Source organism: Sceloporus occidentalis, unplaced genomic scaffold, assembly GCF_023333645.1.
Source record: "Sceloporus occidentalis isolate IW3139 unplaced genomic scaffold, rSceOcc1.0.p SCAF_205, whole genome shotgun sequence".
Taxonomy (NCBI): domain Eukaryota; kingdom Metazoa; phylum Chordata; class Lepidosauria; order Squamata; family Phrynosomatidae; genus Sceloporus; species Sceloporus occidentalis.
This window is the reverse complement of record NW_028317185.1, coordinates 1368936-1387981: the sequence shown is the minus strand read 5'-3', so window position 1 is coordinate 1387981 and position 19046 is coordinate 1368936. Positions and strand designations below refer to the sequence as shown.

General features: G+C 46.7%; 1 protein-coding gene across 1 annotated transcript; it reads left to right on the top strand.

Moving 5' to 3' along the window:
* Positions 1 to 1098: 1098 nt before the first annotated feature.
* On the top strand, positions 1099 to 18828 carry LOC149277962 (microtubule-associated serine/threonine-protein kinase 1-like). The gene is made up of 29 exons (XM_089502582.1): positions 1099 to 1217; positions 3463 to 3492; positions 4985 to 5076; positions 5622 to 5697; positions 6175 to 6253; positions 6445 to 6605; positions 7085 to 7160; positions 7878 to 8087; positions 8625 to 8726; positions 9017 to 9146; positions 9224 to 9291; positions 9368 to 9456; positions 9975 to 10183; positions 10830 to 10968; positions 11151 to 11283; positions 11887 to 12052; positions 12264 to 12365; positions 12635 to 12757; positions 13452 to 13561; positions 13668 to 13828; positions 13926 to 14113; positions 14269 to 14448; positions 14623 to 14852; positions 14960 to 15082; positions 15184 to 15320; positions 15588 to 15749; positions 15928 to 16876; positions 17633 to 17870; positions 18794 to 18828. Exons 1-29 carry the CDS (start codon positions 1099 to 1101, stop codon positions 18826 to 18828), a joined length of 4617 nt encoding a protein of 1538 aa, XP_089358708.1.
* Positions 18829 to 19046: the final 218 nt, after the last annotated feature.

Here is a 19046-nt window from a genome sequence, read left to right as displayed (position 1 = left end):
ACATAGCAGCAATTGTGCATCAAAATGATTGAAATGAGGCAATCACCATAGCAACCAAGTTTAGCTGCACTTCAACCACTTGGTTCCGGAACTGCTCTTAGAATGTTCATGCTGTATATGGTGGTATAACGTTCCTCTGATGGAATATATGGGTCCTAGAGGTTTATCTTCCATATAATAGTATGGTACCATGGTATGATGATACCGATCCTAGAGTTGTATGCCCTATACCAGGGGTTCTCAAACTGCGGCCCTCCAGCTGCTGCAGGACTACATCTCCCATACTCCTCAGCCAGCCCCTTAGTTTGAGAACCCCTGCCCTATACAATAGAAAGTTTCCATGCTGTGATGATACTGTTCCTAGAGGTGTATCTTTATCCTAGAGACTGAAGTACTAGTTGATAGAAGTGATAGAATACTGTTCCTAGGGGTTTATGACCCACATTATATGTTGATTGTTTTATTTTAAGGTTCCAAGAGGTTTATGGGTTAAATGTACAATACTTTCTTGTGATTATTCTGTTCTTAGAGGTGTTTGCTTTCTATGATACTATGAAGTCTCCACAATATATTGTTCCTAGAGGCTTATCTTCTGGGTAATAGATGTTACCGTACTGTTCCTGGAGGTTCTTAGAGTTTTATGTTCTATATGATATGATGACACCGTGTTGGGATGATACTGTTCCTAGAGGCTTATATGCATTTGTTACCGTGTCACATTTCTGTGAGTATACTGTTCCTAGAGGGTTATGTTCTGTATGGTACATGCAGTCGCCATGCTGAGATGTTAATGTTCCTAGAGGTTTACGTTCCATGTTATACAATGCCACCATGCTGTGATGTTACTGTTCATAGAGGTTTACGTTCCATGTTATACAATGCCACCATGCTGTGATGTTATTGTTCATAGAGGTTTACGTTCCATGTTATACAATGTCACCATACTATGATGATACTGTTCCTAGAGGTTTATGTTCCATGTTATCCAATGTCACCATGCTTTGATGATACTGCTCCTAGATGTTTATGTTCCATGTGATACAATGTTGCCATTCTTTAACGATACTGCTCCTAAATGCTGATGTTGTATATGATACAATGCCACCTTTGGTGATTATATTGTTCCTAGAGGTTTATGGGACCCTGGTTGTTGACTTTTCTCTTGATCTGTTTGATTTCTTTCAGCAGGATCTGCCCCTGCCGCGGAAGAGTAGCGGGTAAGTCCGGTAACGGGGATGGGGCATAAAGACTGTTCTGTGGCACGGCATGGAGTATTACACCTCTAGGACTAGTGCATATTGCTCCAGACACATTGGGAATATGGTGAACAAAGAATCTGACTTTTATACAGTATCTGGAACCTCTAGCACCGTATACAGTGGTCTAGAACTAGGCTGGTTGGAAGTATTGCTGTATAATATACGCTGATTGATGCTGATTGGACGAGGCAGCCTTTGGGGGTGGGGGGGGGAACTAATGCTAGTTCTGCCACCTTATGCCTCAAATGCCTCAGCTTATATTATAAAAAATAGCCCCTTACCCGTAAACCAAAGTACCAACCAATTATACTGATTATAAAAAATGCAAAAAATAATAATAATAATAATAATAAATAAAAAAATTATATATATATATATACAGTATGTAGATTTAATAAATTAGTTATACTAATAGAAGATGTGCCTTCCTATGTAATGAAACTAAGTGTCTAATTCCACAATTTGCATCCCCCCTTCCGATGCGTTTCTGAGAGGAATACGATGTTCGGCGGGCTGTATTTACCCCAGATGGGTCTCTCCGTGCACACAGCTAATTATGGTGCCAACAAAGCATTTTTTCGCCCCAAATGTTAATAAATCCGTACCGCGTGCAACAACACACGCTTACACATAGATGCACTTATACATACCTGTCCATTCAGAGTATTATTATTATTTATTGATTTATATAGCGCCATTATATTCTGAAGTGTTGTACACACTGTATACAGCGTGTGACATCCATATGATACATGCCAGCATACATGCATATACATGTAAGTAGAACATACAGGGCTATATATATATATATATATATATATATATATACATATATATTATAAAAAATATATATTTTAAAGCTTCTGGATGCAAGGAGAACTCTGATTACCTTTTGGAGTCAAGAAGGATTTTCCCCCTGTGTCAAAATTGTGGAAAATAGCTTAATTAGGGTTTTTTTCCATCTTTTGGATCAAAAGCAGGAAGAATAGGTTCACATTCACACAATTACATGCAAAATGAACCTGCTTAGTTTGTGTATAAACCCAATTTTGCACATAACAGCGGAAACAGATAAGCGGAGATACACAGCATCGATAGACAAAGCAACAGAGACACACCACGGGCACAGATAAACGCATGATCGCCAGCGAGAACACACACCATGACGAGCAGCGGCTGCACACCCACAGCCATAAACACACCAGAGACACAATCCGACAAACACTGCAGACGCACCCAAACATACAGCGGCAGGCAACACGATGACACACAGCAGCAATAAGAGACACGCACAGCAGCAAACACACACATAGACTGCTTCCGACAGAGACACAGCAGCAATAAGAGACACGCACAGCAGCAAACACACACATAGACTGCTTCCGACAGAGACACAGCAGCAATAAGAGACACGCACAGCAGCAAACACACACATAGACTGCTTCCGACAGAGACACAGCAGTATTAAGAGACAGACACATCGGCTGACAGACACACACACCGGCTGACAGACACACACACCGGCTGACAGACACACACACCGGCTGACAGACACACACGGTAGCAGGCAGACTCCTCTCCTTGTCTGTGTGTCTGCTGGCCCCTTCTGTCTGCAGATCTCTCTCCTCTCGTCCTCCGCCTGCTTTCATTTCCTCAGCGCTCTCATCCTGTGTCACCCTGTCTCCTTCTCTGGGTCTCGCCTCCGCTCCCTCCTCTGCTTGGTGACCCCTCCTTTGCCACCTCTCCGCACCTTCACTCGGTTCCCTTTTTCTGTGCCTAGCCCAGCCTTTGACATCCCTTTGTCCATTTTCCTCTGTCCTGCCCCATTCCACCTCCTCTCTCTCTCTCTCCCTCTCTTCTATCCCCCACCTCTCTCTATCATTCTGTTTTGCACACCTTATACCTGTCTTATCTGCCCTCCATCATCTCCCCCTCCCCATCATTTTTCTTTTTCGTTCTTTCTCTCTCCACCTTTCCTTTCTCCTTCTTTCTCACTCCCTTTCCATCCCTTTATCCCTTGCTTTCTTTCCCATTTATTTCCATCAATCTTCCTTTCATTGTTTGCCCTTCATCTGCCCCTTTCCACCTCTCTCTTATTAATGGTGTCTCTGGCAGTGCCAGAATTTCTCTTCCCCTCTCTCATTAAATGCTATCATTCTTTCTTCCCGTGAATCATTCTCTCTGTCTCTCCCACCTCACCGAGGTCATCAACCATGTTCAGACGCACCAAGAGGTAACTGCAGTGGTGGTTGGAGGGGGATTAAGGCGCCTTTCATGTATTTGCAGCGTGTGTGTGTGTATGTGCGGTGTGTATGTACAGATGTCACATTCGTTTGTGTGTCTGGGTTCTAGATCAATATCTTCTTTCATTTCAAGGCTAGGTGGTCTGAGCTCTTCTTGCAGGAGATGTTTGCTGGAGTTCAGATGACCGGGTAGAGGTAACCTGTACCGGGGGTTGAAGAGATCATGGGTAGGGTATGCGGGGTATAAGAGAATAAAGGGCAGGGACGGGGAGAGTAAGAGATGGAATTGGGGTGTGATGGGGGCAGACGCAGGAGCCAAGATGTAGGAGTGATGTGGGGCAGATACAAGATGAAGGATGGAGGGGAGATGGGGAGCAGATATAGGAGGAATCATGGAAGGGTGATGGTACAGATTTAGGAGACATTTTAAAGGAACAATGTGGGGCAGAGAGAGGAGGCAGGGTGGAGGAGCAATGGGTCAGATATGGGGCAGGATCAAAAACAGGTGGGGAGCTGATACAAGAGGCAGGATAGGGGAGTGATGTGGGGCGGATATAAGACACTAGATGGAGGAAAGGTTGTGGCAGATACAGGAGGCGGGATGGAGGGGTGATGGGTCAGCTGTAAGAGGCTGGAGTGGTAGAGGGGCAGATACAGGAGGCGGGATGGAGGGGTGATGTGTCAGCTGTAAGAGGATGGAGTGGTAGAGGGGCAGATACAGGAGGCGGGATGGAGGGGTGATGGGTCAGCTGTAAGAGGATGGAGTGGTAGAGGGGCAGATACAGGAGGCGGGATGGAGGGGTGATGGGTCAGCTGTAAGAGGATGGAGTGGTAGAGGGGCAGATACAGGAGGCGGGATGGAGGGGTGATGGGTTAGCTGTAAGAGGATGGAGTGGTAGAGGGGCAGATACAGGAGGCAGGATGGAGGGGTGATGGGTCAGCTGTAAGAGGATGGAGTGGAAGAGGGGCAGATACAGGAGGCAGGACTGTGTGGCACATGCAGGAGGCAGAAAAGATTGCTTTAATAGAGGTGTGAAACAGTATTGGGCGTAGGGGAAGTAACTCTCACCCCACAATATTCCTTGTGACATGACTTGGTTTATGTTTATTGACTGCAGGGAGACTCTCCCCGGAGGGTCACACTCTGCATTGGGAGGGTTATAAGCGGTGCCCAGGGAGGTAACGCCACGAGTGCCCTGCCTCTGCTGGAGTCTTGTGTCTCCGTCCGCGCTCTCGCTCTGTGTTCCTGCCATTTACTGTCCCCTGGAGGTATCAGGCTCCCCGTATCTGCCAGCTGAGCCGTCTGGACCCTGCAGCCTCTCTGTCTGCGATTACCCCGAGCTCTCACAGGCATCAGACTATTCATAATGAGTCCTAGAGGTGTAACACGCTCACCCTCTCCATTTTTTTTCCTGACTTTATGTCTGTCAATGTAATTATGCACTAACCCGTTATTATTACGCATGTTATTTTATCCCGCAGTTGCAGAAGCAGCAACAGAAAAAGCTTGATTCTAACAAGCAGCAGCTCGCCTACCCTCCCCCGACCACACTCCCCTCTTCCAGGCCACATAGGTGAGTTACAATCACCTACCTGGCAAGGCAGGGGTTAAAAAGTCCACCAAATGGTTCACGGGTTGGGATGACCTGTCGAGGCGCAAACCAAGCCGAAGCACGGCCAGTTTAGCTTCTGCTCCCAGCGGGGTGACCATTAATGGTCCATGTGGACCTTCAGCAGGACACCTTGGAGGCTGTTAGGCAGTGTTCATTATAGATTGTAAGTTCTATTGCCAGCATCTTCCCACAAGCGTGTATTTCTTTGATATAGAACCACATGCACTGCTGGTTAATTGTCAAATTAGTGGTGGTGTCTTCAAGAAATGAAAGAGATCTCTAGAGGAAGCAAGGTGCAAGAAAGGATCTTAGGGCTAGTGTTATTGGTTAAAGGTTAGGGTTATACGGTTAGCATTAATGTATTCATGTCCCGGGTTAACGTTGGGCAAGAAGGAGGTGTGTCTCTAACTGGTCTGCATTAGGGTTCATAAATTAGAATAGGACGTATTTGGGGACTAACGTGTTAATATTTTGGACACAGCAACAACCTGCTTGTTTTTCTCCAGGTGGGAGTCCCATGGATAGCCCCCGAAATTTCTCTCCCAGCGCTGCTTCCCACTTCTCCTTCGCTTCTTCACGCAGGTAACGAGAAAGAGCGTGTGTATAATAACGTCGGGACGGTAGTTATCAGAGGTCATCCGGGTCCAACAACTAAGAAAAGAGAATGTTAAATCTAATTAAACATTTAATATGGAGTCTCATGGAAGCTGGGTTGGGGCATTTGTTTTATTTCAAGCATTTATGGCATTATACGGATAGATTGGAACAAAAAAAGCAGTTTCCACACCCGTTTTGTTTTTTTTTGGAAATCATGCAAACTTTAAACCCTCTTAAACCTTGATGACAAATCATGGAAATATCTCCAGCTCTCTTATTTTATTATTTGGGGACCCCTATGTTCTAGGACACTGCTTAGCACTGGACACCGAATCGAATTTGATACTTTGTCAAGTTGAAGTACCGGTCTCATAGGTTTGCTCCTAACATGAAATGCGATCGGATACTGCTTCACGTTTTGTAGTTTGTTGGTTAAATTCCTTGTCTGCTTTCCTCCAGTAGAACGGACGGCCGACGCTGGTCACTGGCCTCCCTCCCATCATCCGGATATGGAACCAACACTCCAAGCTCCACCGTGTCGGTAAGCAATGGACCTTCCATGAGAGAATTACGGGAGAGGTGGCAGGGTTCTATGGGAACCTGAAATATCTCACACTTCCTTACATTTCCAATTCCCCATTTGCAACCTCCCCGTGCCATCTGACTCTACCTTTATCTCTCTATTTCCCTCTCTTCACTCTTTCCTCTTCTGCATCTCCGTGTCTTCTGCAGTCCTCCTCCTCTTCTCAGGAACGCCTGCACCAGCTCCCCTTCCAACCCACCCTGGATGAGCTTCACTTTCTCTCCAAGCACTTCGGCAGCACGGAAAGTATCCCGGATGATGATGGGGGTCGCAGGTCACCGGCGGTCCGACCACGATCAAGAAGCTTGAGGTAAGGTTATGATCAGTGATATGACGCGCTGAATAAACAAGGGGTACTTCAGCCAGGGCCACTGGCGTACTCTACGTGGACATGTACACTATTCAGTAAAGGGGTATCTCTTTCTTTGGCTCAGTGAATGTCCTCCTAGACCTGTATTTGAGTAATTGCATGGTGCATGGTGTCACCTTTTTTACTAACCCTTTAAAAACCTTTCCATCATAACTCCTGTGAAGACCCTACCTACCCTACTTATCTCTAAGAACCCCAAGTAGGGGAGCTTGATCCATCCATGAAGCAGTGTGAACCACCGTGGCACTGATCTTTAATGCCGCTCAGCAATGATCACTGGAGCATCCGGGGCAAAAAATATTCTATCCCAGACTGACGATATTTTGACCAACTTGTGCTCGTCTTGACTGCCAGCTCTCTTTCACTCAACCTTTTACTTAATAAACCTAAAAAATATGAATGTGAATTATTTTTTACAGTCCTGGAAGATCTCCCTCCTCTTACGATAATGAGATAGTAATGATGAACCATGTGTATAAAGAGCGATTCCCCAAGGTAAGACATTTTGCTCCTCTTATGGCCAATACGAGAGACTATAGTTTGCACTAATCGTGTCTAAGGGGCCGGGTTACTGTAATAAGATGTTACAGGGGTAATAAGGCACTCAGGGGCCGGGTTTCTGTAATAAGATGTTACAGGGGTAATAAGGCACTCAGGGGCTGGGTTACTGTAATAAGATGTTACAGGGGTAATAAGGCACTCAGGGGCCGGGTTACTGTAATAAGATGTTACAGGGGTAATAAGGCACTCAGGGGCCGGGTTACTGTAATAAGATGTTACAGGGGTAATAAGGCACTCAGGGGTCGGGTTACTGTAATAAGGTGTTACAGGGGTAATAAGGCACTCAGGGGCCGGGTTACTGTTATAAGATGTTACAGGGTTAATAAGGCACTCAGGGGCCGGGTACTGTAATAAGATGTTACAGGGGTAATAAGGCACTCAGGGGCCGGGTTACTGTAATAAGGTGTTACAGGGGCAATAAGGCACTCAGGGGTTGGGTTACTGTAATAAGATGTTACAGGGGTAGTAAGGCACTCAGGAGCCGGGTTACTGTAATAAGATGTTACAGGGGTAATAAGGCACTCAGGGGCCGGGTTACTGTAATAAGATGTTACAGGCGTAATAAGGCACTCGCGGGGTAGTAATGTGCTAAAGGTCAGGGTTGCCTAAATTAGGCAGGACTCATAACTTTCTATTGGTTTAATTTCACAGGCCACGGCGCAGATGGAGGACAGGCTGCGCATGTTCATTTCGTCCTTTTCTCCAGAGAACATCCTGCCCTTAGCCGACGGGGTCCTAAACTTCATCCACCATCAGATTATTGAGCTGGCGAGGGACTGTTTGAGCCGAAGCACCGAAGGGCTGATCACGAGCACCTACTTCTACCAGTTACAGGATAATCTGGAGAAACTACTACTGGATGTAAGAGGACCAGAGGGGCCGGGAGAATAGAGAAGGGAATAACATATGGAGAAAAGGGAATTGGGATGAAGTAATACTATAGAACACACAGGACGCTCAAAGGATCTTATGGAACGGAGAGAGGAGAGTAAGGAAAACAGAGAGAGCATGAAAGAAAGAGAAGAAGATGAAGAAAGGGGCAGAATATGAAACCAACTGTAACGGAGAGCACAGCCTGCAACAAAGGGGTCTATTCGCTAAATGGAGAGTTGATAGGAAAGATTATAGGAGAGTTGTGTATCTTTCCATTTTCAGGATTCATGATTATTCCTCCCCACTAAGTTTTCTCTTCTCTCTTGTTACTGATTGTTGTTTGATTGGTTGATTGGTAATATATATATAAATATATACGGTATTATATTTTAAACATTTTAAAACCATAAGACTGTTTGAAACAGAATTGAAACAAATTGTAGTTGTTTTTTATAAATGGAATTAATGAATGAATGAAAAAATACACGATGCGTCTAACGATCGTCACCCATCTCCTCCCGTCAGGCTGTGGAACGCTCTGAAGGGTCAGAAGTTGCCTTCATTGCTCAACTGATGAAGAATCTTCTCATCATCATCTCTCGCCCGGCCCGCCTTCTGGAATGTCTGGTGAGAGATGCTTTGTTTTCTCGTTCATCGTGTGAGTATTTGATTACAAGACGCGGTGTAGGCGATCGTTTGATCATCCTTGCGGTCAGGGCAGTAAAGTTATGGAATCCCCAGGATAAAAAATGTGTTGGAAGACAAAGTAGAAGATACCTGCATAAAAAGTTGTAAAGTTACAAAAGTGACTTAATGTAGAGTTACTTTGGAGGCCACAGAGCTCTCTTTGTCAAATAAAGAAGAGATCTGGAAAGCATATGTATTTTTAACAAATTTCATGAATGCATTAATTGTAGGAATTTAACCCCGAGGAATTCTACCACTTGCTGGAAGTCGCTGAAGACCAAGTGAAAGAAGGCAATCTTAAGACTGATATACCTCAGTACATCCTGCGTCAGCTGGGGCTAACCCGAGACCCCTTCCCAGGTGAGTGGTCTCCATTCCTCCGAATAATGACCGCCATCTTGTTTTAATAGGTTCTGATCATTGTCCTTTTCCAACAGAGGTCACAGCCGCCGAGGAGCCAGTAAGTGTGGAGTCCAGCACTCCGGAGAGTGAAGACACTGTCGAGGTAATAGCGGCCACGTTCTTTCCGAACGCCATAGTCTGTGTTTCCTTAATGTTCACCGCTTTCTCCGTTTATTCAGGGAAGAGGAGGTGCGGCATCCAAGCCCATCAGAGCCCCGGAAGAGAGTGACTTTGAATCCATTAAGCTGATCAGCAATGGAGCCTATGGGTGAGTGATGCACACTAAACGTGAGCAGGCAATAAAACACCGAGACCTACGGGTATTCACTTAAATGCAGGCGCGCATGTTCCAAGAATGTTCTCAGCATGCAAATGACTAATTTAAGATTTAAGACTCATTATGACCTTTGCTACTTACTCATGCTTCAATATAGAAGACCAAATTACAAAGACTAAGTTGCACATAACAGGCCCCCCGAGTTGTGATGTCATAACCCAATGAGGGTCTTTGTGTCACGGATAGGAACCAAGTGAGGAGATATCTATCCTATCCAACGAGTTGTGCCCAAAAAAACCACAAACTCTTCCCAATCTAGTTGAAACTTAGCGCTAAAGAGCAGATCCATAACTCTGGGTCATGGTTGGAGATTCTGCCCCAAAATGATTTCAGATCTGCTCCTGCAAGGGGGCTCTGGGGCAACAGGGGTCACTCTTTGATGCAATAACCTCTCATTCTTACAAACCAAAGTTTCCATGCTTACCATGACACACTTTCTATCCACGCAGAGCTGTGTACCTTGTACGGCATCGGGAGACCCGTCAGCGCTTCGCCATGAAGAAGATAAACAAACACAACTTGATTTTGAGAAACCAAGTTCACCAGGCCTTCATCGAGCGGGACATCCTGACCTTCGCACAAAACCCGTTCGTGGTCAGCATGTTCTGCTCCTTCCAGACCCGGAGGCACCTCTGCATGGTCATGGAGTATGTGGAAGGTGAGGGTACCTAATATTTTTCTGTCTGTCCGTCAGATGTCTGACCGTGCCAGGCAGGGTGTCCAAATGGAGAATACCTAGAAGGTATCCAAGAAGGAGAGAAGAACAAACACCATTGAAAGGTTAAAGGCAGACAGTGACGCAACTAGCATTAGATAATCTGTTTCTGTCCTGACGTTCTCTCCCTTCTTCTCCACCCATCCTCACAAAGCCTTCCTGAACCAATCAACAGCAAGCTGCAACCTAGCAATAGAGGAACAGGAAGTTACGATGGCTGCTCCCTTGTTAAGCAGGATTCCGATACATGTATTGTGTTACATTTAATCTATAAACAATCATTTAGTAGATTCTTTTCTTTTTTCGTTGTCCTTGGATAGCCTACAAAAAATGGATAAAATAATTTTCCAATATTATTGTGAATATTTTTTTAATTATTTGTACCATATTTTCTGTTCTGATATAAAAGATGCATCGGAATTTTCAAAGTCAAAATTTAGGTTAAAAAAAAAATATTCACCCTTGTTGAAACTGAATGAATTTACTCCTTAAATTTTCTGTAAAAAAAAAAAGGATTTTTTTCTATTCCAGAAAGTCTATTTTTTTAAATTTTATTCTCACTTTTTTTTCTGTTTATGTCCATGGACAGGGGGTGATTGTGCCACTCTTTTGAAACATATCGGAGCCCTCCCCTTGGAGATGGCGCGCTTATACTTTGCCGAGACCGTCCTTGCACTGGAATATCTTCACAATTATGGCATCGTTCACCGCGATCTGAAACCGGACAAGTGAGGAGGATTCTGTGTATTTACCACATATCTGTGCATTTCTAAACAAAGATACGTGTATTTCGCTGCGTCTGTGTGCAAGAACATGCATTCTAATTCTTGCACACTTATCTCTTTCGCTCTTTCCTCCTCACTCTTTCTTTCTTCTTTTTTTTTTCTCTTTCGTCTATCTGTTTGCTCAGTCTCCTAATCACTTCAATGGGCCACATCAAACTGACAGATTTCGGCTTGTCTAAAATGGGACTCATGAACCTCACCACTAATCTATATGAAGGACATATCGAGAGTGAGGCCAGAGAATTCCTGGACAAACAGGTGATAGCCTCTCTCTCCTGTTTGCTTCAATCTGCCCCAGAGACGCCGGACTCCGTGCCCCATAGCCCCCTCCTGTCTGTCACCCTGCGGTGGGAGGGACAGACTCCGTGCCCCATAGCTCCCTCCTGTCTGTGTCACCCTGCGGTGGGAGGGGCAGACTCCGTGCCCCATAGACCCCTCCTGTCTCTGTCACCCTGCGGTGGGAGGGGCAGACTCCGTGCCCCATAGACCCCTCCTGTCTGTGTTACCCTGCGGGGGGAGGGACAGACTCCGTGCCCCATAGCCCCCTCCTGTCTGTGTCACCCTGCGGTGGGAGGGACAGACTCCGTGCCCCATAGCCCCCTCCTGTCTGTATCACCCTGCGGTGGGAGGGACAGACTCCGTGCCCCATAGCCCCCTCCTGTCTGTATCACCCTGCGGTGGGAGGGACACACTCCGTACCCCATAGCCCCCTCCTGTCTGTCACTCTGCGGTGGGAGGGGCAGTTCCGTGCCCCATAGCCCCCTCCTGTCTGTATCACCCTGCGGTGGGAGGGACAGACTCTGTGCCCAATAGCCCCCTCTTGTCTCCATATTTAACTGCCATTTATCTAATTGTTTCTAGGTCTGTGGTACTCCAGAATACATCGCCCCCGAGGTGATCCTGCGACAAGGTTATGGGAAGCCCGTGGACTGGTGGGCAATGGGGATCATCCTGTATGAGTTCCTTGTGGGCTGCGTTCCATTTTTTGGGGACACCCCCGAGGAGTTGTTTGGTCAGGTGATCAGTGGTAAGAATATCAGCTTCTAATGCCATCTCTCTTTGTTTCATCGCACAGGATCTTCATCACATATTCTCTGTTCTTGTTCATTAGCATTCTTCCATCAATATCTCCCCCCCCCCCCCTATTATGCTATTTACATCTCCTGGCACTGTTCGTTCTCTCCGTTCTTCCATTACTCCTTCTCTATCTACCACTTTCCTTTTTCTTTTTTGATCAGATGAAATTGTCTGGCCCGAGGGAGAAGAAGCGCTTCCAGCAGATGCCCAGAACATGATCTCCAGCCTCCTACAGACGGACCCCTTACTCAGACTGGGGACCGGTGAGAATGGAAACACAACCCCACTCCCAAAACATTAAAACACAGCATATAAGCATGTCCGCCAAGTACTACCCCTACAACAGCAACACTTACACATAAATAATATCACAAATGTAATGGTAGATATTAAGGAAGTCGGTGTTTTAGTGTTCTCAGAACAATTTATAGCCCTGAGGAACTAAAATACCGTAATTTTTATTCTTCTAATTTTTTCCTGATACTTATTCCTGTCTTTTTCCCCTGTCCTTTTCCTCTTATACCGATCTTAGGAGGTGCGATTGAAGTTAAAACCCATGGATTTTTCACTGATCTGGACTGGAATGGGCTACTCAGGCAGAAAGCAGAATTTATTCCCCATCTGGAGGCTGAAGATGATACCAGTTACTTTGACAGTAAGTATAACAATTGCATGATAAAGTTAATTGGTCATAAGGCACTCAGGGGCCGGGTTACTGTAATAAGACGTTACAGGGGTAATAAGGCAGTCAGGGGCCGGGTTACTGTAATAGGATGTTACAGGGGTAATAAGGCACTCAGGGGCCGGGTTACTGTAATAAGGTGTTACAGGGGTAATAAGGCACTCAGGGGCCGGGTTACTGTAATTAGATGTTACAGGGGGAATAAGGCACTCAGGGGCCGGGTTACTGTAATAAGATGTTACAGGGGTAATAAGGCAGTCAGGGGCCGGGTTACTGTAATAAGGTGTTACAGGGGTAATAAGGCAGTCAGGGGCCGGGTTACTGTAATAAGGTGTTACAGGGGTAATAAGGCACTCAGGGGCCAGGTTACTGTAATAAGATGTTACAGGGGTAATAAGGCACTCAGGGGCCAGGTTACTGTAATAAGATGTTACAGGGGTAATAAGGCACTCAGGGGCCGGGTTACTGTAATAGGATGTTACAGGGGTAATAAGGCAGTCAGGGGCCGGGTTACTGTAATAGGATGTTACAGGGGTAATAAGGCACTCAGGGGCCGGGTTACTGTAATAAGGTGTTACAGGGGTAATAAGGCACTCAGGGGCCGGGTTACTGTAATAAGATGTTACAGGGGTAATAAGGCACTCAGTCACTGTTAATCTCTCCTCAGCCCGATCAGATCGTTATCAGCATATTAACTCTTATGATGAAGATGACACAAATGACGAGGACTCAGTAGAAATCAGACAGTTTTCTTCATGTACCCCGCGATTCAGTAAGGTGAGTCCCTTTGGAAACTGGATTTCTAGTTTTCTGTCTCAGAATTCAACAATCTATCTGTCTATCATTCTGTCCATCTGTCTGCCCGTCGTCTCCTGTCCTGCAGGTCTATAGTAGTATGGAGCAGCTGTCCCAACTTGAGCAGAAACCGTCCACTCCTTCCCGAGATTCCAACAAGCAGGAGAGAAGCGAGCGGTCGAGCAAGCGAGAGACACTAGGTGGTGTCACATTGCGAGAACGCTGCTGGAGAACCGTGTCTCCTGAAATGTGAGTCACTCTAACGCTAAGAAAAGTGTATTTAATATCTAATTCATTCACTCATTTATTTATTGTATTAATATTCATTGCATTGGGTGTGTTCTAGGAAACACTTTTCGGATGCCACAGACACCGATTCTAGTCCTCCTCTGGCTGCCAGACGTCGTTTCTCTGCGCTGGTAGATACAGCGCGATTTGTGGCCCCTCTGGAGGGAGAAGGAGAGCTCAGAGCGAGAGGAGGTAGCGGAACCCAACATGGTCAGAGCAAGATTCCGCTCGGGGAACTTGAGCCCGGTGAGTCCTTCCACGACTGTAAATAAGGATAGATGATTTTAAAATGGCATCTTAATCATTCACTTTTGGGGTTTTCTTCATAATCCTTCAGTTTAAAATTTTCTCCTTGTGTCCTTTTTTTTAATCCCCATTCTCTTTTCTCCAATATGCATCAGAAAAGTCAGCGGACACTCACGCTCCTGCGGATTCTGACTCTTCTCCTCGGGCTACCAATGACCTTGTTCTGCGTAGAGCACGTCACCAACATCTGTCTGGGGACAGCGAAAGGCGGAGGACCGGAGGGAAGGTCATCAAATCGGCGTCCACTACGGCGCTTTCCGTCATGATCCCAACAGGTATCCTGCTTCTGCCATCTCGAGTCCTACGCTCCTCGTGCCACTAGCTTAATTTTAGAAAGTACTACGTGTCTGGATGACTACGTAAACCTTTGGTAGAAAATGAACAATATGGATTGACTCTCAAGATGAAGATTGTTTCAGTGTCCACAACTTTTTCCATCTCTCCTTCAGTTGAACAACACAGCAGCTCCCCTCTGGTCAGCCCAATGTCTCCTCGGTCCCTCTCGTCCAACCCTTCCTCTCGGGACTCTTCTCCAAGTCGTGATTACACGCCGGCAGTGACCAGCCTCCGCTCGCCTATCTGCATCCAGCGTTCTGGGAAGAAATATGGTTTCACACTTCGAGCCATCCGTGTGTACATGGGGGAGAGCGATGTCTACAGTGTGCAGCATATGGTGTGGGTAAGTCTTTGGTACCATCCCATTGGAAGTCCTTCCAGGTTTTTATCATGGATAAAGTAACTGAAAATTAATAGTTTCTCTCTTTTGCCTTTTACTTCATTCCCCAGCATGTAGAAGAAGGAGGCCCTGCACACGAGGCTGGTTTGTGTGCTGGAGACCTCATTACTCATGTCAATGGAGAGCCAGTGCATGGTCTTGTACACACAGAAGTTGTAGAATTAATTCTGAAGGTAATAAGTCCCAAAATTATATGGGTGACCATCCTTATGGGAAGCCAAGACACTATGCAGCTTTACTTCTGCTTTCATTCATTCGCTTGATATCTCTGCAGAGTGGTAACAAGGTACTGGTCACCACTACGCCTTTCGAGAACACCTCAATCAGGACCGGACCAGCCAGAAGGAGCAGCTACAGGTCCAAGATGGCCAGAAGAAGCAAGAGGAGCATGGGGAGAGACAGTCAGGAAACGTAAGTGAGGGAACACATAAAAAGAATGTGATTAAGCTGGTGTTACAGTGGGCTTTTAGGGTGCCGGACAGGAAAGCCAATTTTGAAGGCTTTTCTATGGAATCCAAAAGACTTGACAGGTGGACAACTGGGAAGAGAGAGCAAACTGGAACCAGGAGGGAGGGCAGAAAGACATGGAGATAACGGGTCAGCTCTGGAACCCAAAGGCTTAGTACTTTGTATTGCTGTTTTAAACTCTCCTCTTGTCTCTCCTACCTTCTGTCACAGTAAGAAGAGGAATTCTCTCTTCCGGAAGATCACTAAGCAATCCAATCTCCTCCATACCAGCCGCTCGCTGTCATCGCTCAGCCGATCTCTCTCTTCCAGTGACAGCCTCCCTGGGTCTCCAACGCATAGCCTCTCCGCGCGCTCTCCTACCCATAGCTATCGGTCCATGGACTCTGCATACTTAGGTAGGAATCATTCTGCGCACCTCAGACGCAGACGAGTGAGGCGGGGGTGGAAAAATGCTTTGTTGTGCGGAAGGAGCATTGGGTTTTAGTTGAGTATCTCTCCCTAACATTATCTTTTTTTCTTCCAACTCCGCAGGTGCTTCTTCCCAGGGCAGCTCCCCTTCTTCTAGTACCCCAAACTCTCCTGCTCCCCCTCCGCCATCTTCCTCCTCATCCTGTGCCCCCACATCCTCTTCGTCCTCCTCCCCAGCTCCACCTTCTCCCCACATCCGCCCTAGCACTTTACATGGGTTATCGCCCAAATTACATCGCCAGTACCGGTCTGCGCGTTGCAAATCTGCTGGCAACATGCCTCTATCTCCACTTGCACACACTCCTTCCCCAACCACAGCTGCCTCTCCACCTCTTATACCTGGCCACAGCGTAGGCAGCAGCCTTACCACCCAGAGCTTCCCCCCAAAGCTACATCCCTCCCCACCAGTATCTCGTCCTCGCCCCAAGAGCGCGGAGCCTCCACGCTCACCGCTTCTGAAGAGGGTGCAGTCGGCAGAAAAGTTGGGTGGGAGTGGGGGAGGGGTAACACCAAGAAAGCAAGAACCAGGAGGGGGAGGTGGCCCACAAGATGGGGAAGGGGGCGAATCCATGGTGGGCAGAACGCAAGCAGTGAGGAGAGTAGGCAGGCAGGAGTCCCCTAGAAGTCTTTGCGGTGGCGAAGGTCTCATAGCAGATGGTTTGGAGAAGCTCGAAGGAGATGTAGGGATTGTTGTGTTACAGCAAGTAGATGGGCATAAAGGCGGTGAGGGAAAAGTTCAAGGAGGGGGCAAATTAGGATCCACGTCACGGCCACCACCCCCATTCTCACCTCAAGAATCCCCTTCAGCATCCACTGCGGCACTTCCATCGCAGGGTGAGACTTCTCATGCCATGGTTGGAAGATGCCAGGTGAAGACATTAAGTCCAGTCCAGGAGCATGAAGGAAGAAGAGGTGAAGGAGAAGAATGTGGAGCGGATGGGGAAGGTAGAAAAGAGGAAAGAGCAGAAGAGGAAGAGGGTGGAGCAATGAAGGAACGGTGGTACCTGGAGGTGGTGGAAGAATTGACCACCGTGGGTAAAAGTTCTTCCCACGTCCCCTTAAAAAGTGTTCCATGTAGCCTCCCTTTAGAATCTAATATATATCAAACATCTAGCAATATCATTAAAAGTAGGGAGGTTGATCCAGTAAAGGACGCGCCACGTTCCTCTCTTGAACCCAAGCAAGAGCTTTCTCATTGTGCAAAGGGCAGAACCGCAGAGTCCGACTCCATAAAGGGAACCCAACAAACCACTTCAAGTGAAGTTGGGGTGAAAAGGCCAAATTCTGATCCCACAAAGATCAGCCCTCCCCAGGTACCCACTCTGGAATCTTCTTGTGGAGTCAAGGGCAAGGTGACAAATATGGAACCTCCAAAGAATCCATTAATTATTTTTCCCGAAAGCTCGGACTTCTCTCAGTCTGTTGCATTGAATGAGATAAAGGCCGATGCTACAAAAGAAACTGTTTCGAGTATAAGTCACGTGAAGTGTGAAACCACACAGCCTCGGCCCCTCAGGGTAAATGAGATGACCGTGGAACCCACGAAGGCTCCGGCGCTCGCTCTTACCCCAAATGAAAATTTAAGAGGCGCTAATAATTCCCCCGGGGGTGCCTCTGTGGCAGGGCCTCTTCTGCCCATAGGTGTTACTGTACCCCATATAAATATTAATGTAAAAAAAGCTGAAAATGAACAAGCAAAAGTGTCTAGTCCTCTTCCATCCATAAACCGAGTTAGTGGAGCAGAAAGGGATCCAGGCGGGGTAAGTTTTCTACCCCCTGCCATTAAGAGTACGAGTGCGAGAGAAAGTGACCAGTCAGGACTGAAAATTAATACACAGGTTGGTGGTAAAGACGCAACGGGTTTGGCCCCTACTGCACCGGCTGTTTATAGAGTAAGTGAGGCACGGACGGAGGAGACCAAAGTGTCCACCACTGTTGAAATCATGATGTCCTGCGTCCCCGAGAGCGAGAAGATGAGAGGGACCTCTGTTGCCTCAACTACTAGTAGAGTTAGCGACCAGGCAAGTATGACCACCGGCGCCTCGTCTAATAATAGGATTAGCACCCCGCCAGTGATCACCGCTGCTGCCTTATCTAATAGCGCCGGCAGGTCGGCGGGTGATCAGATTACAAAGACCACAACCGTTCCGGTTTCTAGCAAGGATAGTGAAGCTGACCAGGTCAGAATGCCCTGTCTGGTTAATAAGAGTGTTAGCGGAGCTGAAGGCGACCTGTCAAAATTGTGTAAAATTCCTCCCGTCGTTAACAGGTTAAATGAAGTAGAAATCAAACATAGAGGGTCTCCTCCTTCCATTTTAGGGAATGATCAGTCTAAAGCGTCTCCGATACCCATTAGGATTAGCGGGGTCCCATGTGACCCCCAGAGTGGGGTGCATTCTCCTGCAAAACCTCCCAACATTCAGACCAAACCCACCGGTCAGCACCCCTCTTAAGGTAGGACATCTCCATTTACCCTCCCAGTTAGGAAGGGGAACAGAATAGGGGGTAGATATAGCAAACGCTCTTTCTGGGAACCTATAATCGAGCCTTATTGCCCCCATACAGACTTGTGACAGTAGTGGGGGGCTGCACAGGCGTGTATGTGCGTGTCTGTGTGTATGTCTGTGTGTTCGTGTGTTTGTGCCGTGCCTTAATTGTTTATTAGTTGAGGATAAAAAAAAAAAAGTTACTGCACACACACATGCTAAGCGCTAGTAACTAAAGAGTTAAAAGGGGTGACACTCTGCAGGTCCGTCCAAGGAGATGAATCCAAGGGGTTACAGAAACATGGCAGGGTAGAGGGGTAAAGAAATGTTCAGCAGGTCTCTGACATGCCCCTTGCATGACATCACACCTACCCTCCCCTCTCCCGAGACCGCATTCTGTGCTCTGAGACGAAAACCTCCTGCCTATGACATCACACCTTAGCCTACTGTGTCATCTTCCAGCCTACGATGTCATCAGCCTGTGCCACGTCCGGTGATGTCACGTCACCTGTCTTACCTATAGAAGCATACGTCTATACATATGAAATTATATTTATCTGGACGCACTATATATACAGATATATATATAAATATATAAATATATTGTTTAAGGGGCTCCACTATTTCTATGCAAGAGGATTTATGGTAACGTTAGCTCTGTCGGTGCCTGCGGGGACGCGTTGGTTCATTGCGGGCGCTGCAGGGGTTAGTTTGT

What these genes read in the sequence shown, in the direction of transcription:
- LOC149277962 (XM_089502582.1), top strand. Translation starts at nt 1,099, where the DNA reads ATGCCACCTTTGGTGATTATATTGTTCCTAGAGGTTTATGGGACCCTG. An exon ending in GGTCATGGAGTATGTGGAAG is followed by an intron (nt 10,184 to 10,829) that starts GTGAGGGTACCT and finishes GTCCATGGACAG; the next exon opens with GGGGTGATTGTGCCACTCTT. An exon ending in CTTACTCAGACTGGGGACCG is followed by an intron (nt 12,366 to 12,634) that starts GTGAGAATGGAA and finishes TACCGATCTTAG; the next exon opens with GAGGTGCGATTGAAGTTAAA.